Source organism: Petaurus breviceps, unplaced genomic scaffold (assembly GCF_028583685.1).
Source record: "Petaurus breviceps papuanus isolate PSGF00001 unplaced genomic scaffold, PetGlider_PUasm1.0 90994, whole genome shotgun sequence".
NCBI classification, from domain to species: Eukaryota; Metazoa; Chordata; class Mammalia; order Diprotodontia; family Petauridae; genus Petaurus; species Petaurus breviceps.
In genome coordinates this window covers 9551747-9576510 of record NW_027187393.1, presented here as the reverse complement: position 1 = coordinate 9576510, position 24764 = coordinate 9551747, and the positions used below count along the sequence as shown (strand labels likewise).

At 40.4% G+C, this 24764-nt stretch overlaps 1 protein-coding gene across 3 annotated transcripts in view; it reads right to left on the bottom strand.

The window, feature by feature from the left end:
* Positions 1-24764, bottom strand: part of PTPRT (protein tyrosine phosphatase receptor type T) — a 1346273-nt gene that overhangs the window by 816665 nt on the left and 504844 nt on the right. For all 3 annotated transcript variants that reach the window (XM_069077714.1, XM_069077712.1, XM_069077713.1), the window contains exons 3-4: positions 22999-23270; positions 2861-2942 (exon numbers count right to left, since the gene is read on the bottom strand). In XM_069077714.1, the coding sequence (XP_068933815.1) occupies positions 2861-2942; positions 22999-23270 (354 nt within the window). The remainder of the gene's footprint in view (positions 1-2860; positions 2943-22998; positions 23271-24764) is intronic.

Genomic DNA, 24764 nt, shown 5'->3' with positions numbered 1-24764 from the left:
GTGTGTGTGTGTGTGTGTGTGTGTGTGTGTGTGTGTGTGTGTGTGTGTGTAACAGAAAGAGGGTGGAGAGGTGAATGTGTGTTGTCAGAGGGTTGGGGAGAATGGGGAAACCAATATCTACTCAGTATGAAGAAATATATGGACATTATTTTATTTCCCAAGCTATCTGGGATCCTAAGCACAGTCCACTGAGACCTTCTGTCAGCATCACTGAAACTGGCCCACACATTTGGCTGCATTGTTCTTAGTAGAACAGGCCTTCCAGCTTGCATGTGCTAGGATGCTTTCCCCTATCTGTGATATGCCCCCACCAGCACTGTGCTTTTCTCGTAACTGTTCATGTTGTGTTAAAATTCAGCAGGTGTGTTTTCTGCCCAGGGTCAAGTTTTCTCTAGCTTGTTGCCACATAAAAGAATTTTAGTTAGAGAAGGGCAAGAAAATAAAGAGGCCGAAGAGGGGGTAAAAGAGAGGGGAGAAAAAAGGAAATCCCTTTTCTATTTCTCTCATGGGCTCCATGGCTTTCAGAGCTTGAAACTTTCTGCCAGAGGATCTTCAGAGGAAAAGGAGTGGCTGAATTATTGAAGCACTCCTTCTCATGGAGCAAGCACATTCCTACTGTTCTCCAAGCACTAGGATCCCTTTGAGCTCCCCGTAGGACTGGCCATGGGAAGACAGAGAGCTGTTTCTGCTCACCATCAGTACTACAAATTCCAGGAGGCAGCAACATCAATGGTGTGGCCAGCTTGTTTTAATGGTTCCTCCCCCCAAACTCCAAACTCATGAATGTGTAAGAGGATACCAAGGCCTGTATTGGGCACAAGTCCCTGGTTCTAGATCTCAGGAAGGGGTTTGAGTTGAAACAGTCCAGGTGCCCCTATGTGATATATTATCAAAGGTTCCATTTTAGGTTTCTATCATTCTGTTAAAAGGTATGAGAATTGCAGACACCATAATAGTACCCTTTCATTTTTTCTATATTTTATGTGTAAGCCTGAGTGGTGCATTAATAGGGTGGCTTTGCATTATGCAGGCACACAGATAGGATCATGTTTTCTCTAGTTACATCTCATAAACCATTTGCATGGTAATTGCCTCATGGTCATTCCACTCGTGTGGAATCTAGTTCTTTACCAGTGGAGAGGAAGCTGAGATAATCCTTAAAGCCCATTGCACACTTACCTCCCAAACTATTGATTTTACCTGAAGTCAGAGTTGAGAGGCATATACCCCTAGCCCTCAGGCCAGTACCTTACCACTGAGCTTTCTTAGAGGGGAGAGGTTACAGCTACTGAATCTAGAATATAGGTTCTTAGCCTTTTGTATTATGGACCCCTTTGACAGGCTAATGAAACCTTAGAATAAGAGTTTTAAAATGCATAAAAGTAAATATATGGGATTAAGAGGAAATCAATATACTGAAATAAAGATGTGATTTTTTTTTCCCCTTCCAAGTTCTCTCTTGAAATCTCTCTTTGAACCTCTTAGATCCCTGGTTAAGAACGCTGAACTAGAAAAACAAACTAATTAAATTCATTTCAATAAGCATTTGTTGATCATCTACTTAACATCCATTAAAGATTAGTTTATTAATTACCTACTAAATCATCTATTAAAAATTAAGCACTGAGCATACAAAAATAAAAAGAAGCAGTTTGTGCCCTCAGGACGTTTCCATTCTACCAGGAGAAAGCCATTACTAGACATTACTAGTACCAGGAGAAAGCCATTACTAGTACCTGGCACTCGGGCTTCACCCTGCTGTTGCCCTGGCTATGGGTAAGGCCCATTCCCACACAGAGGGGTTCAGACTGATCAGTGGCAAGTCCCAGCAATATACAACATGTTTTTGTTCATTTCTGCATAATGGCCTTTCAGGGGCGGGGGGTGAGGGAGGAATATGAGTGGGTCCTAGAAAACAGACGTGGAATGTGGCAGACACCCTACAGCATAGCACAGACACCAAGCAGGCATAACCTATGTCACTAATCCTATAGCATCTTCTTTCACAGACACTCAATATGTGCCCATCCTGTAGAGCACTGCTGAGATGCATTCAAATGCCTATCAGGAAACAGGCAACTGGGACAGAACTGTATGAAACACAGACAGGGAGAGCAGAGAACAGTAACACTCTAATGCTCGGCAACAAGAGCCAATGATGACAGATCTTTCAGAATGCCTCCATAAGAGCTGATGAGTGGATTTAAAATTATTTTCCAAGAATTAATAGCTCGAGGCCCCCTTTTCCCTGTGAGTGAACATACAGTTCATTCCCTAAGAGTTGCTGGTAGGGTTTCTTTTTTTTTTTTCTTTCTGAAACAATTACATGTGATTCTATCCAGAGCCCTTTAATTCTTCTGCTTCAGTTCTCTGAATCACACTAATAAACAATCAGGGTTTTCTATTCCCTTAATAATGGAGTCAGATTTGAGTGGAGATGTTTTGGCACTATCTGCAGATTCACATAGGGGTTGTCTGTTACACAGCCTGGCAAAATGGGGGATTTATTTTGGGCTGATTGCCGTGGGTACAGAAGTGTTATCAAAGAATAAAGAAGAAAAAAAATATTCAATATTTGTTAAACAGGTGAATGGGAGACCAGCTGAACTGAACTGTGAAGCCTAGCTCAGGGAAGGACCAATTGACAGGAAAATTAGAAACTGTAGGGTCACAGATACCAAACTGGGAGAGACTTGAGAGGTTATTCAATCCAACCCACTCAGTTCTGCTGATGAGGAAACTGAGGCCCAGAGAAGTTAATTGACTTTCCCAAGGTCAGAAAGGCAGGAAATGTTAGAGCTGGGATTCAAAGCCAGGGTCTTCAGACCCAGCATTTTTGCTACTGGATCAAGGTACTTACGGCACGGATGAGCAAGGACCCGAACTTCATCCACTGCTATGTAGCCAGGATGGCCCTTCAAAGATACCGACTCAAATATAACCTGAAACACACAGAAGTAATCATTTTCTCACAAACAACAGTTGGCAGTCATCTAAGGCTACTCCTTCCCCCATGCCTCTACCACTTTTTAAAAATTTTTATAGGGCAAGACCTGTGAGTTCTCATCTATGTGAAGGTCTCCCAGTAGGAAATCTTCAGCAATGTAGATTGACAACTCATCTCTGATTTAGCATCTCTGCTGCCTGGAAGAAGTAAGCAACTTTCCCAAGTTCACACAGTTAGTTTGGAGAAGAATCTATTCCCAACAGACCCTCTAGCAATTGTTGCTTTCTGCCCTCTCTTACGCTCAATTAAGTTTTTGTAGTATTCAGATTATTCATCACAACCAAGCAGAAATATTTGGCTATTATTAGATACAGGGACTTTTTCACAAATCTCAGATTTTGTCTTGTATTTTCTCTGGCAGAAAAAGTAAATTGTGCTGACCAGAATGAACACTGAAAAAGTACCATCCACCCTCACAGTGACTGCAGAGATATTTTGTCTGAATGAAAAAGCCAAATCAAACTATGAGCCTTCAGCCTTCATGGTGGTTCACATGAAGCCTACAGAAGAGTTATTTCCTAACATCCAACTTGCCTATATATCTAGAAGGAAAATTTTCCTTTGAAAATGAGTGTGCAGGCTGGTTCAGGCCTCAAGTGGCTAGCCAGGAGAATATAGCCTCCTTAAAAGTAAAAGAATTTTCATTGCATTTCTTTGAATCCTCAGTACCTGAAGAGTCCCTTGCACATAGCAATGATTTAATAAATGTTTTTTCTTTAATGGAATGGAAGCTGTCCTTGCCATAGGGGCCTAATGTTAGAGGCAGAAAGGACCTTCAAGGTCATCTAGTCCAGGCTACTCACTTTACAGAGGAAGATACTGAGGCCCACAAACATTAAATAACTTGCTTTAGAATGCAGAGGCAAAGGTGGGAGACAAACCCAGTACTCAAATTTCTTTTACCCTACATGCAAAGGTCAATGATGGTATACTTTATTTTTTATTTTTTTAAAGCAATTGGGGTCAAGTAACTTGCTCAAGGTTACACAGCCTGTTATTTCTGGGTGTGGTACTAAGTATCAGAGCTGGGATTTGATCCCAGATCATCCCAACTCTGGGGCTGGTGCTCTTACTCACTGAGCTACCTGGCCGCCCCTAAGCAACTGGGGTTAAGTAACTTGCTCAAGGTTACACAGCCAGGTGTTTCTGGGTAAGTGCTAAGTGTCTAAGTCCGGATTCGATCCCAGGTCATCCCGATTCTGGGGCCGGTGCTCTTACTCGCTGTGCTACCTGGCCACCCCAATGGTGCACTTTAAAATGGTAGTAAGAATACTTCTAGGGCTCACAAATGAGATGTATCTTCCGTGAAGTAAAGACCCCATAGAACCTTGTGTGGACTACCAGCACAGAATCATAGACACAGAATATTTAAGAAGAATTAGAAGAGATAAAAAATGCCATTTAGTTCAATCCTCTTAACTTCAAGAGGAAACCGAAGCCCAGAGAGTGTAAGTGATTTGTCCAGGATTATATGGGTAGAAAGAGACAGAAAAAAAGAAGTCAAGTCACCTGGTTTCCATTCCAGGGAGTTTTGTTATGACTTGACTTGGCTTTTGCATCATACCATCTTGCCTCCACTTAAATGCTATAGAGAGGCCAGGACCAAGTGTTTATGGGTCTGAGCAGTATCTAATTTAGCAGGACATCAATTAAATTATTTGTTTCAGGGCTTCTCACTGTTATAGCAAAAGAGGTCAATTTGAAGCCAACATGTCATGAACTGTATCCTTGGCAAGAGGATATGCCTCCAGCCATGAAGAAATTGCTACCCATATCTCCATGTTCTAAGCAGAGAGCTTTTTCCTTCTTGTATTATTAGGTTTGCCATTCTTGAAAGAATGTCACATCATTGGGGTGTTACTGAAGCTCAATCAGCCCATGGAAGATGGTTCTGTATTTCTTGTTTATCAGTGAATCAAAAGGTAACTATGAGGTGCTTCCAGTGTGCAAGGCACCGGGCTGAGCACTGGAAGTAAAGAGAAAGGTAAAAGCAGCTGCTGCCCCTAAAGGAGTTCACATTTAATGGAGCAGACAACATGTAAATAAGTACGCAGAAAAATATCTACACATCAAATGAGATGGAATCTCAAGTGGGAGGTGCTAACAGCTAGAGAGGGGAAGTTAGAAATGCCTCCTGCAGAAGACTGGATCTACACTGAGTCTTGAAGGAAGCCGCAGAAGCTAAGAGGCAGAGACAAAGAGGGAGAGCACTGAAGATGTGGGGGACAGCCACCACAAAAGTACAGAGACAGGAGATGAAGTGTCATAGGAGAGAAATTAAAAATAGTTCACAGTGGCTGGGTTTTAGAGTACATGGAAGAAGGTAAAATATAAGAAAATTGCAAAAATATGAAACAATCAAGTTATAAAAGGCTGTAAATTGCAAAGGGAGAACTTTATATTTAATCCCTGAAGACAGTAGGGCAAGATGGATCTCTATGCCCCAGTGCCTGTATGTCTCATTTTCCAGTTGCGTGTAAAAAAAAATTTATATATATATATATATATATATATATTAAACATTTGATTTTAAAATATTGAATTCCATATTCTTTCCCTTCCTTCCTCCTCACCCACCCTTACTGGGAAGATAAACAATTCAATATAGGTTGTACATGTGTAGCTATTCAAAACCTTTCCATAGTGGATATATTGTGAAAGACTGACTATATTTCCCTCCATCCTATCCTGCCGCCCACTTGTTCTATTCTCTGCTCTGACCCTGTCCCTTTAAAAAAGTGTGCGCATCCAATTTCCCTCCCCTCCAACATGCCCTCCCCTCTATCATCCCTCCCCTCCATCATCCACCCTCTCATTCCCTTACCCCCTACTCTCCTGTAGGGTGAGATACCCTATTTAGTGTGTATGTCATTCCGTCCCTAAGCCATATTCAATGAGAGTAAGGTTGACTCATTCCTTTTTGCCTTCCTGTTCTTCCCCTCCATTGTAACAGTTTTCCCTTGTCTCTTGTATATGAGATAATTTACCCCATTCTGTGTCTCCCAATCTCTTCTCTTTATATTCCTCTCTCACCTCTCAATTTCACCTTATAAGTATCATCCCTTCCTATTCAATTGGTCCTGTGCCCTCTGTCTATATATACAGGTACACATACATACACACATTCACATATGTACTCATACACCCATATATCCTCCTATATAGACATATATATATATATGCACACACACATATACACACAGATATATTCCATTCAACTATTCTCATACAGAGAAAAGTTTCATGTAGGAATGTACATTCCATGTAGGAATGTAATAGTTCAACTTTGATAAGTTCCTTATGATTTTTTTCCCATATACCTTCTCACACTTCTCTTGCTTCTTGTATCTGAATGTCAAATTTTCTAATTAATTCTGTTTTTTTCATCATGAATGATTAAAAGTCCTCTATTCCACTGAAAGACTATATTTTCCCCTGAAACATGATACTCAGTTTTATTGGATAAGTGATTCTTGGTTTTAATCCTAGCTCCTTTGACCCCTGAAATATCATATTCCAAGCCCTTCAATCCTTCAATGTAGAAGCTGCCAGATGCTGTGTTATCTTGATTGTGTTTCCACAATATTCAAATTGTTTCTTCCTGGCTGCTTGTAATATTTTCTCCTTGATCTGGGAATTCTGGAACCTGGCTATAATATTCCTAGGAGTTTTCTTTTTAGGATCTTTTTCAGGAGGTGATCTGTAGATTCTTTCAACCTCTATTTTGCCGTCTGGTTCTAAAACATCAGGGCAATACTCTTTGATTATTTTTTGAAGGGTGATTTCTAGATTCTTTTTTTTGATCATGGCTTTCAGGTATTCCAATAATTTTTTAATTCTCTCTCCTGAATCTATTTTCCAGGTCAGTAGTTTTTCCAATGAGATATTTCACATTGCCTTCTCTTTTTTCATTTATTTGGATCTGTTTAATAGTGTCTTGATTTCTCATAAAGTCACTAGCTTCCATTTGCTCCAATCTAATTCTGAAGGAGGGATTCTCACCAATGAGCTTCTGAGATTCTTTTTCCATCTGGCAACTTTGACTCTTTAAGGCATTCTTCTCCTCTTTGGCTTTTTGTGCCACTTTTGCCATTTGAGTTAGTCTGTTTTTTAAGGTGTTATTTTCTTCAGTCAGGTTGTTGACTTTCTTTTCATGATTTTCTTGTATCATTCTCATTTCTCTTCCCAATTTTTCCTCCACCTCTCTTACTTGTTTTTCAAAATCCTTCTTAAGCTCTTCCATGGCCTGTAACCAGTTCAAAATTTTCTTCGAACCTTTTGGTGAAGGGGTTCTGACTTAGTTGTCTTCCTCCTGCTCCATGACTTGATCCTTTTTGTAACCAAAATAAGTCGGACCACTATGCTTGCCCTGCTTCCCCATTTAATCATATTGCCACTCAACCACTTCACTCTTGAGCTTTTGCCACAGTATAACTCTGCTTTGAGAGTGGAGAGCTTTATCCCAAATTATTTTTTCTCAGCTGCCAGAGCTATTAGTTAGTTGTCCTCTCAGAAGCCTCCACTGGCTCTGGCACACTTGCCCCCCAGTACCTCCACCCAGGACAGGGATCCAGATCCAAGTAGGTTAAAGCCAGAGCTATTACCCCTCAGACCAGATGCTTGGTCCCCCTACGACCTGCAGGCCAGGAGTTCTGAAGAAGCCACGAGGCAGCGGCTGCCACGCCTCAGTCACTTCTCCCTCCAGGGGGCAGAGGCCAAACCACACTCCCAGACTCCCTGTTCCCAACATCCAAAAACCTTTCACTTTGTCTTTGGCATTTATTTGGTTGATAATTCTGGAAATCACCACAGCTGCTGATGACCCACTCTCCCAACATCACTCTAGCCAAGCCTGGTCAGGGTGCCCTGAGGCTAAAACCTCAGGCTCACGTGGGGCTGGGCTCTGCTCCCAGAGTACTGCACTGGTCCCTTTCTTCTGGCCTGCCAGACTGTCTTGAGCAGGAGGTTAGTATCTCTCCTTTTTGGGTTCTGGAGCTCTAAAGTTTGTTTAGAGTCATTTTTTACATGTATTGGAAGAGGTGGCAGTGGGAGCTGTGCAGAAGTCCTGTTTCTACTCCACCATCTTGGCTCTGCCCCTACAGGGATCTCTTTGATAGCACTGAGGCAGGATTCTGTTGCTTTGCCCATTCTTGGATCCAAGTCATAGTCCTGGGTGGCAGTCCCAGGGTTTGGAGGAGTACTAACACACCAGAGCTGGTGGCCACAATGGAGTGGGGACCTCCCTTATAATTTCAGGATAGAAAAGCGTGCTTGTGGTCACTCACAGTCCAGAGCACAGGCCAGGAGAGGGGTGGAAACACCTATCCTTAGAAGAAATGAAAACTTACAGATCCCTAGAAGAATCTCTGAAGACAGGTGCACAAAAGCCCTGAAGCTTGCGACAATGTGCCCTCCACCCTGGAGGCAGAGACCTATTTCAACAAAGAATTAAAAGTCAAGAAATAGATTGGAAAAATGAGCAAACAGGAGAAAATTCTGACCATAGTAACTTAATATTGTGATTAGGAAGATCAAAACATACACTTAGAAGAAGATAACAAAGTCAAAACTCATGCATCCAAAGTCTCCAAGAGGGGGTGAAGCCAATATGGTGTCATAGAATAAGGAAAACTCTGTATACCCCCTCCATAACCACCTCAGATATCTATAGAAAATGATTCTAAACAAACTTTAGGGCTACAGAACCCACAAAGTGACGGAGAGAAACAAACTTTCCACTGAAGACAGCCCAACAAGCCGGCAGGAAGAGGTCATCGCAGCATGCTGGGAGCCAAGTGCAGCCCCACATGAGTTCCTGATTTTAGCCTCAGGGCAGCCACTACCAGCCACGGCTGGAAGGACTTCTGGAGAGTGGATCACCAGCGGCTGTGGTGATTTCCATTATTATCAACCCATAAATGCCAAAGAAAAAGTGAGAGGTCAGTATGGACTTTGTTAGAACAGGGGGTCTGGGAGTATGGTCCAGCCTCTGCCCCCCAGAGGGAGAAACAGCTAAGGTGCTCCAGGCCTGCAGATCGTAGGGAGACCAAGCAACCAGTCTGAGGCGTAATAGCTCTGGCTTTAATCTGCTTGGATCTGGATCCCTGTCTTGTGTGGAGGTCCTGGGGTGTGTGACCAGTGTGCCAGAGCCAGTGGAGGCTTCTGAGAGGGCACCCAACTAACAGCTCTGGCAGCTGAGAAAAACCCAGTGATTTGGGACAAAGTTCTCCTCTCTGGAAGCAGAGTTCTACTGTGGTAAAAAGCTCAAAAGTCAAGTAATTGAGTTGCAACATGAACAAGCAAAGGAAGCACAGCAATCTGATTTTGGACTCCTTTTTTGGAGCCAAAAGGATCAAAGCATGGAACAGGAGAAAGACAATTAAATCAGAACTCCTGCACCAAAAGGTTCCAAGAAAAATATGAATGGCTAACAGGTCACAAAGGAGCTTAAGAAGGATTTTGAAAATCAAATAAGAGAAGTGGAGGAAAAATTAGGAAGAGAAATGAGAATGATGCAAGAAAATCATGAAAAGCAAGTCAACAGCCTCTAAAGGAGACCCAAAAAATTTTTGAATAAAATAACACCTTAAAAAATAGAGTAACTCAAATGGCAAAAGAGGTTCAAAAAGCCAAAGAGGAAAGGAATACCTTAAAAAGCCAACTTTGCCAGTTGGAAAAGGAATTTCAAAAACTCAGTGAAGAGAACAATTTCTTCAAAATTAGATTGGAGCAAATGGAAGCTAATGACTTTTTTAGAAATAAAGATACTATAAAACAGATCAAAACAAATGATAAAATAGAAGGCAATGTGAAATATCTCATTGGAAAAATCACTGACCTGGAAAATAGATCCAGAAGAGATAATTTTAAAAGTATTGGACTACCTGAAAACCATGATCAAAAAAGAGCATAGAGGGAAGGAATCAAGATGGCTGAGTAGAAACAGGACTTCTGTGGGGCTCCGGTTTCCACCTCCTCCAATTCTGGTAAAAAAAAATGACTCTAGACAAACTTTAGAGCTACAGAACCCATAAAACAACACAGAGAACCTAATCTCCTGCTGAGGAGAGCCTGGCAGGCCAGCAGGAAGCAGGCAGCTCAGCCCTCTGGGAGACGAGCCCAGCCCTGCTTGAGCCAGAGTTTTTAACCTCAGGGTGGCCTGACTAGCTTCCAGCTAGAGAGACTTCAGATCACCAGCAGCTGTGATGGTTTCCAGATTTATCAACACATAGATGCTAAGGACAAAGTGAGAGGTCAGTGCAGTGTGGACTTTGGGGGATAGATTAGGAGTGCAGTCTGGCCTTTATCCACTGGAGGGAGAAGCCACTGAGGGAGGCACCAAGGCCATGCAGCCACTGCCACATGGCAGTTTTAGCTCCTGGCTTTCAGATCGTAGGGGAACCAAGTAACCAGTCTGAGGGGGAATCACTCTTGCTTTAACCTGCTTGGATATGGTTTGTGGTCTAGGGTGGAGGCCCTAGGGTATGTGAACAGCTTACCAGAGAGTATTGAGGCTTCAGAGAGGGCACCCAACTAACAGCTCTGGCAGCTGAGAAGACCCCAACATTTGGGATAGAGCTCGCCTGTCTGGTAGCAGAGTCCTACTGTGGCAAAAAGCTAAAAAGTCAAGTAATTAAGTGGCAGCATGAGCAAACAAAGGAAGCAAAGCAAGCAGAGCAACCCAACTTTACACTCCTATCTTGGGGATAAAAATGATCAAAGCATGGAACAGGAGGAAGACAACAAAGTCAGAATTCTTGCACCAAAAGCTTCCAAGAAAAATACAAGCTGGTTATAGGCCATAGAGGATCTTAATAAGTATTTTCAAAACCAAGTAAGAGAAGTGGAGGAAAAATTGGGAAGAGAAATGAGAATGATTCAAGAAAATCAGGAAAAGAGAGTCAACAACCTGACTGAAGAAAATAGCACCTTAAAAAACAGACTATCTCAAACGGCAAAAGAGGCTCAAAAAGCCAAAGAGGAGAAGAATGCCTTAAAGAAAGGGAGAGATAGATTAGGTCAAATTATCTCATATTAAAGAGATGAGAGAAAACTGTTACAATGGAGGGGAAGAGCAGGAAGGTAAATGGGAATGGAGCAACCTTACTCTCATTGAAATATGCTTAAGGAGAGAATAACATACACACTCAATTGGGTATGTTACTCTTCAGGAAAATAGGAGGGAAGGGGATAACAGGGGGATGATAGAATGGAAGGTAGATTGGGGGAGAGGGTAGGCAGAAGTAAACACTCTGAAAAGGGACAGGGTCAAAGGATAAAATAGAACAAATAGGGGGAGGGATACGATGGAGGAAATTATAGTTAGTCTTTCACAATATAACTACTATGGAAAATGATTTGGATAACCACACACGTACAAGCTATATTGAATTGCTTATCTTGCCAGTGGGGGTGGGTAAGGAGAGAAGAAGGAAAAAACCTTGAACTCAAAGTTTTATAAACAAATGTTTTAAAAACTGCTTTTTTTACATGCAACTGGGAAATAAGATATACAGGCACTGTGGTATAGAAATCCATCTTGCCCTACTAGAAAGTTGGGGCGGGGTGAGGGAGGATGTAACAGAGAACAGATTGGGGGAATGGGTATTCAGTAGGCTCGCTATTATGGGGTTTGAGGTAGGGGAAAGATGGGGAAAAATTTGTAACTCAAATCTTGTGGAAATGAATATTAAAAACTAAAAATAAATAAATAAATTGGGGAGAAAATCATAACTGGCCAAATGTAAAAAGAGGCACAAAAATTCATGAAGAAAAAATCTCCTTAAAAAGTGGAACTGGCCAAATAGAAAGGAGGTATAAAAGCTCAATGAAGAAAATAATTCCTTAAAAACAAGAATTCAGCAAATGGAAGCTAATGACTTTATGAGCAATCAAGAAACAATAAAACAAAACCAAAAGAATTTAAAAATGAATACAATATAAAACATATCATTAGAAAAACAACTGACATGGAAAAGAGACTTAGGAAAGATCATTTAAGAATTACTGGATTACTTGAAAGCCAAGATCAAAAAAGGGGGGGGGGGCTAGATATCATCTTTCAATAAATTATCAAGGAAAACTTTCCTAATCATCTAAACCAGTGGACAAAATAGTAATTGAAAGAATTCACTAATCTACTCCTGAAAAAGATCCCAGTTCAACCCCCTTACCATCTGTGGGCTGAGCTATCCCAGGATTATTATAGATAAATTCCACAGCTCCCAGGTCAATGAGAAAATATTTCAAGCAGCCAATAAGAAACAATTCAAACATCATGGAGTCACAGTCAGGATAACACAAGATTTAGCAGTTTATACTTTAAAGGTTCTTAGAATATGATATTCTGGAGAGCAAAGGAGCTAGGATTACAACCAAGAATCACCTACCCAGCAAAACTGAGTATAATCCTTTGGGGGGAAGGGGAATGGGCATTCAATGAAAGCAGGTTGGCAGGAAGGGTCTATCACATGGAGCTGGAAGGCAAGCCCAGGCCCTTGTGAGTGGTTTTGGCCCCAGGGCTGCCATGACCAGCAGCAGCCAGAGCAGGCTCCAGGAGAGTGAAGCACCAGCAGCTGCAATGGTTTCTAGACTTCTCAACCCATAAACACCAAAGTAAAAGGTAAGTGTGGAACTCTGCTGGAACAGTGATGGACAGAAGAGTGCAGTCCAGCCCCTGACCCCCAGGGCGAGAAGCAACAGAGGCAGAGCAGATGCACCACGTGACTGCCTCAGGAGTTCCTGGCCTGCAGATTTGTAGGGGGACCAAGCAACCATTCAGAGGGTAATGGCTCTTGTTTTGACCTGCTTGAATCTGGATCACTGTCTAGGGTGGAGGTCCTGGGGTGTGTGGCCAGGTTCCAGTGCCTGTGGGGGCTGCAGAGAGGGCACCCTCCTAATTGCTCCAGCAGCTGGGAAAGCCCCAGCTATTTGAGACAAAGCTAACTCCATTCTGAAAGAATGAAAGAGTTCTACCATGACAAAGAGTTCAAAAATCAAGTAATTGATTGACACCATGAGCAAGCAGAGAAAACATAATCCTACCATAGATTCCTTTTTCTGAGACAAAAAGGATCAAAGCACAGAACAGGAGGAAGACAACTTAGTCAGAACTCCTGCATCAAAAGTTCCCAAGAAAAATACGAACTGATTATAGGCCATGGAGGAGCTCAAGAAGAATTTTGAAAACCAAGTAAGAGAAGCAGAGGAAAAATTAGGGAGAGAAATGAGAATGTACAAGAAAATCATGAAAAGTAAGTCAATAGCCTCTAAAGGAGACCCAAAAAATTTCTGAAGAAAATAACACCTTAACAAATAGAGTAACTCGAATGGCAAAAGAGGCCCGAAAAGCTAATGAGGAGAAGAATGCACTAAAAAGACCAATTTGCCAGATGGAAAAAGAATTTCAAAAACACATTGAAGAGAATAATTTCTTCAAAATTATACTGGAGCAACTGGAAGCTTTATGAGAAATTGGAACTTTATGAGAAATCAAGATATTATAAAACAGATCCAAACAAATGAAAGAATGGAAGGCAATGTGAAATATCTCATTAGAAAAACCACTGACCTGGAAAATAGATCCAGGAGAGATAATTTAAAAATTATTGGACTACCTGAAAGTCATGATCAAAAAAAGGGCCTGGACTCCATCTTTCAAGAAATTATCAAGCAAAATTGCCCTGATATTTTAGAACCAGAGGGCAAAATAGAAATTTAAAGAATTCACAAATCACCTGTTGAAAAATATCCCCAAAAGAAAACTCCTAGGAATAATATAGCCAGGTTCCAGTGTTCCCAGATCAGGGAGAAAATATTACAAGAAGCCAAGAAGAAACAATTTGAATATTGTGGAAACACAATCAGGATAACACAAGATCTAGAAGCCTCTACATTGAGGGATCAAAGGGCATGGAATATGATATTCCAGAGGTCAAAGGAGCTAGGATTAAAACCAAGAATCACCTACCCAGCAAAACTAAGTATAATGTTTCAGGGGAAAATATGGTCATTCAATGAAGTGGAGAACTTTCAAGCATTCTTGAGGAAAAAACCAGAGTTGAATAGAAGCAAGAGAAGCATGAGAAGGTAAACAGAGAAAAGAAATCATAAGGAACTTATCAAAGTTGAATTATTTACATTCCTATATAGAAAAACAATAATTACAATTACAAAACTTTTCTCAGTATGAGGACTAGTTGAAGGGAACATAAATGTGTGTATATGTATATATATATGTATATGTATACATACATATATGTATACATAGGAGGGTATATGTACATATGAATACATATGTGAGTATGTGTATATATGTGTACAGGTATACATAGACAGAGGGCACAGGATCAATTGAATAGGAAGGGACGATATTTAAAAAATAAAATTAAGTGGTGAGAGAGGAATATAGTGAGAGTTGATGGGGAGAGACAGAATAGGGTAAATTATCTCATATAAAAGAGGCAAGGGAAAACTGTTACAATGGAGGGGAAGAACAGGAAGGTAAAAGGCAATGGGTCAACCTTATTCTCATTGAATTTGGCTTAAGGAGGGAATAACATACACACTAAATTGGGTAACTTACCCTAAAGGAAAGTAGGAGGGAAGGAGATAAGAGGGGGGTGACAGAAGGGAGGGCAAAATGGAGTGGAGTGTAGTTAAAAGCACACACTTTTGTAAAGGGACAGGGTCAAAGCAGAGAATAGAACATGTTGGGGCCAGGATAGGATGGAGGGAAATATAGTCAGTCTTTCACAATATATCCACTATGTAAACGTTTTGTGTAGCTACACATGTACAACCTATATTGAATTGCTTATCTTCCCAGTAAGGGTGGATGAGGAGGGAGGAAGGGAAAGAATCTGGAATTCAAAGTTTTAAAATCAAATGTTTAAAAAAATATATTGGGTTGTTTGTTTTTTTTTTTTTTTGCATGCAACTGGGAAATAAGATATATTGGCTTTCAGGTATAGAGATCCATCTTGCCCTACTGGAAAGTCAGAAGGGGAATTGGGGAGGATATAGGAGAGAGCAGATTGGGGAGGGGGTATACAGTGGGATCACTGTTTTGGGGTGGTGGTTAGGGGAAAGATGGGGAGAAAATTTGTAACTGAAACTCTTGTAGAAATGAATGATGTAAACTAAAAATAAACATAAAATTTAATTTAAAAGAAAAGAAAAAAGATAAGAGCTTTCTCTTCCTCTTGCCACACTACAACCCCCAAATACCTCCTAACCCACCACAATTTCTATTGCTATCTGCTAAGAAAATAAAAATACTATGGATCTCTTGAATTCCCTTTACTTGATTTTCCAAAGATGGGGCCAGGAGTGGTAAACACAGTAGCCAACTGAGTTTCCCTATATAGACTTTCTCTTTGCTACTTTCTATTCTCTTGAGTAGAAATACAGCTTTGCCATTTCTATTAAATCATCAAGTCAATTAATTGTATCCCATTATCAATATGGGAACTACTTAGGGATAGTTTCTAGAGAAAGCAGAAATGATTTCTATTAACAGAACAGAAACAACTTCTAAACTTTATTGGCTTCAAGTAACTACTAGCACATCTGCAAAAGTTACAGCACTAGATCTTAACCTTTTAATATCTAACAGCTTGAATCTAGAAAACTTAGGAAGTCTAAATTAATTTTTTCTTCATCCTCACTTATCTGTATCTTTGGGAGGAGAGGAAGGAAAAAAAGGGGGGAGGGAAAAAAAGGGAATTTACACAATAATTTTCAAAGGAATAAATAATACATAAGAAATTTCTAATTTCATGTGCAATCATTTTTTTTACTATACTATGCTACAGAAATTCTTGTTTAACCCATAAATTTAAAATAAAGAAAAATTAAAAAGAAAAGGAAATCCTTTAAAAAGACTACTAAATCTTGTTCAGACAGGTATGAACTAACTGTAAAGTGACCAACAATTCTTATTCTTCCAAAAATCTTCAACTATAAAGCTTATTATGGGATTCAAGTCATCTACTTTAATATATACTCTACACAGATATTATGAAATCACAGAATTTATCCTCTACTTGAAGGTTTCCAGTGAGGATAAACCCATTACTTTCCAAGGCAATTCATTCCACTTTTAGATAGCCCTAAATATTAGGAAGTTTCTGGGACAAGTATAAAAGTGCATCTTTAATAACTTCTACCCAAAGCTCCTTGCTCTTCCCTCTGGAACCAGACAGATCAAATTCAATCCCTCCTTCTACCTGACAGATCTTCATATACTTAAAGGTAGTTATTAGCTCCTCCCTGAATCTTTTTCTTCAAGTTCAACACCCCTGTTTCTTAAGGCAATCTTCCTACGGCATGAACTTCTATCAAGGTACATGTCTTCATGGGGCATCATGGATTGTCTAGAGATGGAGTGTGTGATCTTACCAACCAATTTTTATTCTTCAGTGATTCATCTCCCTTTGTGATTTCTGGGTTCTGACTGTGTCTCTCTAGTATTTTCAAAATGAAATTTCTATGTGAAAGAATGACAAATTGCTTTCAGCCCAGAAAGTGACACAAGCAGATGCAGCCTCTGGTACCTTGGAAGGACCATGTTCCACAAAGAATCGATTCATCTCTTCCTCCTCCTTTTGCACCTTCTGTACTCTGCACACAGTGCACACCTCTATCAGAGTGTTTAGAAACACCCAGGCACAGCTTACATCAAGGATAAAAAGTCATCTTTAAAATTACACATTTAGAAGAAATCATGTCTTGACAAACCAATACAACACTAAGATTTACTGAACTCACTAGAAAAAGTGTCATGTTTTCTCTATCCAGCAACTGCTCTTGTGGGCATTCATTCATTCAGTCATATCCAGAAGAGAAAAATCTCAACTCACAAAACCCTCAATTAACCAGATGCTTTGCTACACTTTTTTGAGGGAAAAGGGGAAAGCAACACACGCAAAAAAAGAATCACATAGCTTATGCCCCAAGATCAGAGGATCATGTGCTTATAGCAAGAAAGGACTTTATAGGGGTGGCCAGGTAGCACAGTGAGTAAGAGCACTGGCTCCAGTGTTGGGATGATCTGGAGATCGAATCCCGGGCTCAGACACTTAGCACCCACCCAAAAACACCTGGCCGTGTAACCTTGAGCAAGTTACTTAACCCTAATTGCTTAGGGGCGGCCAGGTGTCTCAGTGATTAAGAGCACCGGCTCCAGTGTCGGGATGACCTGGATCAAATCCGGGCTCAGATACTCAGCACCACACCCAGAAATAACTAGCCGTGTAACCTTGAGCAAGTTACTTAACCCCAATTGCTTTAAAAAAAAATTTTTTTTTAAAAAAAGGACTTTATAGGCCATCAAATACAGCCACTTCATTTTCTAGATGAAGAAACCAAAACTGAACACATCAATTAATTGCTTAATTAATGAGTATTTTTAAGTGCATACTATGTGCAAGTCAAAATGTTTGTTGACTTGACGATTTAAAAAAATGAAACAAAGTCTAATGACTTGCCCAGGGTCACATAGGTAATAAGCGCCCAAGCAGAATTCAAACTCAGGTCCTCCTTACTCCATCCCCTGTGCTGTGTTTACTGTAACACCTAGATCCCCATGGCTTGAGCCCATTTTCTTATACCTTCTAAATCTATCAATGGAAGACTCTAAATTCTAATTCAACATTAGGACAGCAGTGTAGTGGAAAGAACACTGAATGAGGAATCAATAAGACCTGGATTAAAGTTCCAGCTGCCCCTTAATAAGGGGCTTTGTTATGTCAAGTCAGATACTTAATGTCTTTGAGCATGGCTCTTCTCATCTGTTAAATATGGATGATAACAGGTATATTATCTATCCCAAAGGACTATGGCGGGGAACCAATGAAATAATGAGTGTGAAAGTGTTTTAAAGCACATGTACTACTTTAAAGTATTGTAAAGCACGTATGGACATGTAGTATGATTATTAGCATAACAAAAACAGGTGATTCCGTGGCAAGATGAACTGGAAAGAGTACTAGTGTTAGAATCAGAAGGACTTGGTTTGAATTCTGACTATTGTAACTTTGGGGCAGTTCGGTGACACAGTAGATACAGTGCCAAGACTACAGTCAGGGGGATTAATCTTCCTGAGTCCAAATCTGGCTTCAGACACTTACTAGCTATGTGACCCTGGGCAAGTCGCATAACCTGTTTTCCTCAGTTTCCTCATCTGTAAAATGAGCTGGACAAGGAAATGGCAGACCATCCCATTATCTTTGCCAAGAAAACCACAAAAAGAGGTTATGAAGAATCAGACGTGACTGAAATGACTCAACAACAGCATTGCAATCTTGAGCAAAACACTTAACTCACTCAATCCAGTTTCCTCATCCCCCAATGACGGGGTTGGACTACATGATCTCCAAGGCCCACTCTGGTCCTATATCCTAGGATTGTAGTAGGATTTGGAGTCAAAAATATTTTATTTCAAATCCTTCTCCAGACATCTTTCAGCTAAGTGCCCGTGTAATACCTCTTAGCTTCAGTTTTCTCACCTGTAAAGTGGGGATAATAAGAGCTCAAAATAATATATCTCATAGGCCTGTTACAAGGCTCAAATGAGATAACATATGCAAAGCCTCTAAAACCTTTAAGTGTCATAGCTGTGAGTTATTACTATTATCACATGACTCAAGAATGTTATGGTCCCTTCTACCTCTATGTAACCTAAGGTTACATGATAACCTTAAAAGGAACAGCAAGTAGCACATAGCAGATTTGCAGTCCTACCTCTATAATTCTGTGATTCTTATTGAGACATGGTGTGGAATCATATTAAAAATATTGGATTTGGGGTCAGAGAAGCAGCATTCAAATCTTGGTTCTGCTCTTGACCATCTATGTGACCTTGGGTAAGTCACTTAACCTTCTTTGACCTATTTCCACCTCTATAGAATGAGGGGGTTAGGCCTGATGATCTGGAAAGAGCATTCCTTCTACCTCCTTCAAGACTGTCATATTCTATTAACACAAGATACTGGGTTAGGAACAATTTGCTTTAGGACAATTCCCAATTCCCTGGTCCTCTTTGAAAACTAAGGACAAACACAACTACAGGTTGCCTGAGTTCAGGAACTGTTCCATCTTTATCAGGACCTAGTACAATGCCTTGCACAAAACTGGCGTTTATTACATGTTTGTGGGACTGAAATGAATTGAACTGAAACATTTGAGGAAAATCTGTGGGTTGGTCCTCTATTATCCAGAACTTCTCCCTGATCAAATATTGCAAGTGATTCAGGTTTTCCTTGGTTGTGCATAACCCACCTCTCTCTCTCCACAGTGATGGACAGTCTACCTTTCACCATTTTTTTACTACCATTTGGTTTGACAAGGAAAAAGCAAATTGATGCTGTTAATGAGAAGCAGGTGAGCCCATCCTTTATGGTGCTTGTAGCAATTAAAGACAGTGCTGTGGGAAGCCATTTAAAATGGGCAAGTGAGGAAGGATGAGACAGGTGGCTGCAAAATTAATAAAGTATTTTTTGGTGGGTAAATCTTGAGAAAGACAAGTTCAGAATCATTAAAAATGTTAACTATAATGACTATCACCTGGAACGGCCCCAAAGCCCAAAGCACTGCTTAACCAGCATTTAATAAGATGTGGCTTTACTTAAATCAGGCAACTGCATAGAGGGGTATATTTAAAATGCCAGGAATTACCAGGCCTGTGCTAAATTAGTCCAACCAGAAAAACACACTAATAAGCCAAATGAAATTCCAGCAGTGTTATGGAGCTGAAAGTCAATTTTAGGAGTTTGAAATATAGCTTTAATAACTGAATACATAAACCATCCAGAACCAATGCAAGGAATCCCTGAAATCCTAAACCTGATTTACTTCCCTGAGCTGCACATGGCAGGATTATAGCTCAGCAGCTCTGGAAGCCACAAACCAGCTCTGCCTTCTTTTTTCCCCTTCCTTTTTATCCCACAGACATATCTCCATCTCTCCATCTCTCTCTCCCTCCGTCCCCCCCTTCCTCTCTCCTTCTCTCCCTCCTTCCCTCATTTGGTATGTGTATGGTATGCATCTGGCGCATTTTCTGAACTGCTGCTGGAGATGCATCTGTACTTCTAGCTACAGAGAGCAGAGGGGAGACAAAATGAGAATCTAACAAAGACAACAAGTGGAAAAATGAAAGTGAGTATGCACTGACCTATTGATCACTGGAATGCCACTGTGGGCTAGCAGGGGAGAGGAGCAGCTTGCAGAGAAAGCGTCCAATAGAGTTTTTTGGATGAATGGAGGAAAGAAACTCGGCAACTTGACAAGGAATGTGCTCAAAACCTAAGCTGATGGACTGGTCCATGTGGGCAGCTGTTTAAAATACAATTTCCATATGCACACTATATGGCCAGAGCTGGGCAGAGAAGTATCTTACAACATCAAGGAATTCCAGAGGGGGAAGAAACCTGTCTCCCAATCAAAAAACTACCACAGTCAGGGAAAATATTTAAATTCTTTACCAAAGGACCACTCCCCACCTGCAGCAAACAGCACCGGCTATTTATTCACAGGGCAGGGGCTATGAGCCTGGGAGAAAGGTTTAGAAGGAACAAAGCACAAGGAAAAGGAGAAAAAGACCTCAAGTTTTAATTGCCTCTCTGTTTGATTGCTTCTATAAGCTTTAAGAAGTAAAGGCTCATTGGAATAATAGGCTTAAAGACTGGTTAAAAAAAATTGCTTCCAACTCATGTTAATGCAGATTGGTCTAATCTAACCCTATCTAAAGTATCAATGTCCACTATAATATCCCAGATCATTTGGAATGTACCATGTAATAGAATATGGTATCATTTTTATCATTATGACTGGAAGGCTTGAGGACATTCAAGTCTGGAGATTTTTGTTGGGAACATATTTCTGACTTCAAGTATCATATTAAAAGGAGATAAGACTTATTTTGTTCACCTGAGGAGAAGGAGGACATAGGCCTAAATGGATAAAAGTTACAGAGAGAAAAATTCTTGTTCAGTGACAAAGAAGGCAGCATTTCACAGTGGACAGAGAGAGCACTGGCTCAGTCAGGAGGAACTGGGATTTAAGTCCCATCTCCAACACATGCTGATGTGGAGAAAGTCACCTGCCTTCTTTGTACCTCTCACAATTCTCTAAGGCTATAAGTTACAAAGGATGAGCCAGTCTACATTGGTAGAGGAAGTTTCTCACTCTGAGTAAGCTACACTAATAAAATCATGACTTGCTCCCTCCAAATAAGAAGCATTCTAAAAATGAAAGTTGTCCAGAAATCCAATAATCTGCCTTCTGATATAGTGAGCACTCCATTTCTGTAGGTGTTCAAGCAGTTAGGCATATTTTAAAGAGGCTTTATCTTTTGGAGAAGTTTGATTGAATGATTCTTTGTATCTAACTATAAAGAGGCTATGTGCTATAATGGAAAGAGTACTGAATTTGGAGCCACAGAAACTGGTGGTGGAGGTGGGAGGGAGGTGGCAATGGTGATGCTTTCATATTTCAGCTCTAGTACTTAACTTACTATGCAGAATTGAGCAGGTTACTTTCCCTCCCTTAGGATATGTGTCAGGCACTGTGCTTTTTACAGATATTATCCCATTTGATCTTTACAACAACTCTGGGTGTTTTGCACAGAGCAGGTACTTAATAATTATTGAATTCAGTTAAGTAAAATTGTCCCCAGTTTTATCTGGACACAAACTTGTAACTCAGCTTCCAAAAAGGAATTCAGACTCACTTTCCATTGTGAAAATTATCAGGGCTTCTCCTTAGCAAGCAGTACTGGCCTTAGAGACATGGCATGTGTAATCTCCTGAGGCCATAATAGCTTCTTAGGGTTCATTAACACCAGCACTCCCACAATACTCTCTAGGCTACATTCTTTTTTTTAAAAAATATTTATTTATTTTTATTTTACAGCATTCAATTCTATAATCCCTTGAGTTCCAAACTTCCTCCCCCCCACCCACCCATGGCAGCATGCTATCCAATACAGGTTCTACAAATATTTTTGCATTAAACATTAGTCAAGTTGTAAAGAAGGGTTATAATCATTGATGTGCATGTCGAGAAAGAAGGAACAAAACAAAACACAAAAGAAAGAGCGCAAGTAGTTTGCTTCAATCTGCATCCTTTCCTTCATGAGTCTTCTGGAGCCCAGTCTACCAAAGTCAGTCATCACAGATATGATGTGTCTGTAACTGTGTACAGTGTTCTCCTGGTTCTGCTCCCCTCCCTCAGCATCAGTTTATATAAGTCTCTTCAGATTATTATGAAGTCTGTCTGTTCCTCATTTCTTATAGCACAATAGTATTCCATTACATTCATCATTCATGTGCTGCAACTTGTTCAGCCATTTCCCAATTGATGGGCATCCCCTTGATTTCCAATTCTTTGCCACCACAAAAAGAGCTGCAATAAATATTTTTGTACATATGGGCCCTCCTCCCACTTGTATGATCTCTTTGGAATGAAATCCTAGAAGTGGTATTGCTAGGTCATAGAGTATGCACATTTTCATAGCCCTTTGGGCATAGTTCCAACTGGGCTACATTCTTGAAAAGTTTATGACCTCTGGGTGAAAAGAACGTCAGACTTAAGGACAGGCAAACAAACTCAATAGTGTTAGTCTCACTTCAGTGTGACATCAGAATAACTGGCACCCCTAAAAGCAAGGTGTACTGAGAAACCCAGGCTAGTAAAAGGTAGGGTGTATAATCAAAGCTGCTGTGACCTGTGAGACAGGAAATATGGGTTCTAGACTTAGCTCTGCCAATGACTTACTGTATGACTTTAGGCAAATCCCTTCTGTCTCTAAGCCTCAGTTTTCCCATTTGTAAAAATAAGATAATCCCCAAGGTGATCTCTAAGGTCCTCTTCAGATCTAATATTGTATGCTTCTAAATGGGGTGCAGGAAATATGGAAAAAAATCAAAAAGGAAGAAGGAGAAAAGGGTATAAAAATTGAGAGAAAGAGGGATTATAAATATAACTGATACCTGATAGAAATGTGGCCAAAAGGTGCTGATGGCCAGCTCCGCCTTCACCCAGCCTTCTGTCACAATCCCTGACACGTTCCAGATGGGGTTACCCTGTGGTCCTCCGTTAACTTTCACATAAACATTCAATGATCCGGGGCTGGACCGGTCTCTGCTAGATAAGTAGTAATGGAAATCGACACAGTGCGTATCATTCTCCTTCAAGGTCGGCAAAAGCAAGTGAGCTTTTTGTCCAGATGCCCGCCCAGAGCTGTTCACCATCATGAAGGAACCTGGAGACCACCAAAACGCAAAAGGGAAAAGGAGGGAGGGACAAAAAGCAGGAAGACAAGAGGGAAGAAGACAGGGAGGGAAAGGAGACCCACGGGAGAAAAAGACAAAGAAAATCCTCTGAAAACCAGCTATAAACAAATGTACTCACAAAATGAACTAATCATCTTTTATGGCATCACAATCCATGGCACAAATGAAACCAAAAGCGTAACAAATTTCAGAGCAGAAAACTCAATTCTGGTACTATCAGCCACCACCTAGAAAGACTGTGGGGTCATTCAGATCATGAGTAAAGCATCCTGTGAAGGATGAAATTTGGCATTTGGGTTCCCTCACCCACAACATGTAACCCTATTATTTGAACTCAACGATATACTGCTGGATTAGGGCAGGCAAGCCTTCACATTACAATGCTTATGGCCCCCAAACCACTCTAACTTTTTGGTCATCTAGCCTAGCAATCACTGGAGTCAGCAAATATAGTTACATGGAAAACAAGAAATACTCTCGAACTAATATTTAAAGGTATTTTAATGGACTGACATGGGAACAGAAATTTCATACCTTGGCCCTAGGATCACTGTCAGTTTGGAGATGAGAACTTTTCAACCCTCCAAAGATAACTTACATACACTTGAACCATTAAAATTACTTGTACCATGACTAGCTAGATATCTAATCCTGGACAGTCATTACTCTGTTCAGAAGGTAAAGTTGACATTAATAGGCTTGCATCTATAAATCCAGCCTCTAAAGAGAATTAGAAAATTGGAAGGTAGATACTATCAGTATCAAAGATATCAGCCCAAAGAAAACTTTTAATGTTAATATACATTTGACTTTGAGTTCCCTGAAAGCACATATATATCTCCCCAGTACTCAATACAACATTCTGGACCAAGTAGGCATTTAATAAATGCTTGCCAAATGGAAGCAATTTTTTAAGAATGGAGGGACAAAAAAATAAAAACGGAAATGGAAATAAACAACACATTTCTATTATTTTAATATACACATTTTAAAACAAGTTGTAAATAATTTAGAGTTTATGGTTTATGTGCAATATACTTAATTTTTTTTTTACTGGAATGTTTGTTCTGGGTGATGGTTACTAACTTTAGAATAAAAACTGCATGCCAAAAAAATAGAGAAGAGAAGCAAAATAAAATATAAATAAATACCTACTGAATGAATATAGAATGAACCTACATCATCTCCCAGCTATACTTCTTAGGTTGTTTAAGGCTTAGTCTTAAGAGTTTGGAGGGGTGGTGTAATAGTAGCTCAGCGTGGCTCAGCTAGTAAGAGCACCAGCTCCAGTGTCGGGATGACCTGGAGATCGAATCCCGGGCTCAGACACTCAGCACCACACCCAGAAATAACTGGCCGTGTAACCTTGAGCAAGTTACTTAATCCTGATTGCTTAAAAAAAAAAAAAGACTAATCTTTAGGGGTGACCAGGTGGCTCAGCTAGTAAGAGCACCAGCTTCAGT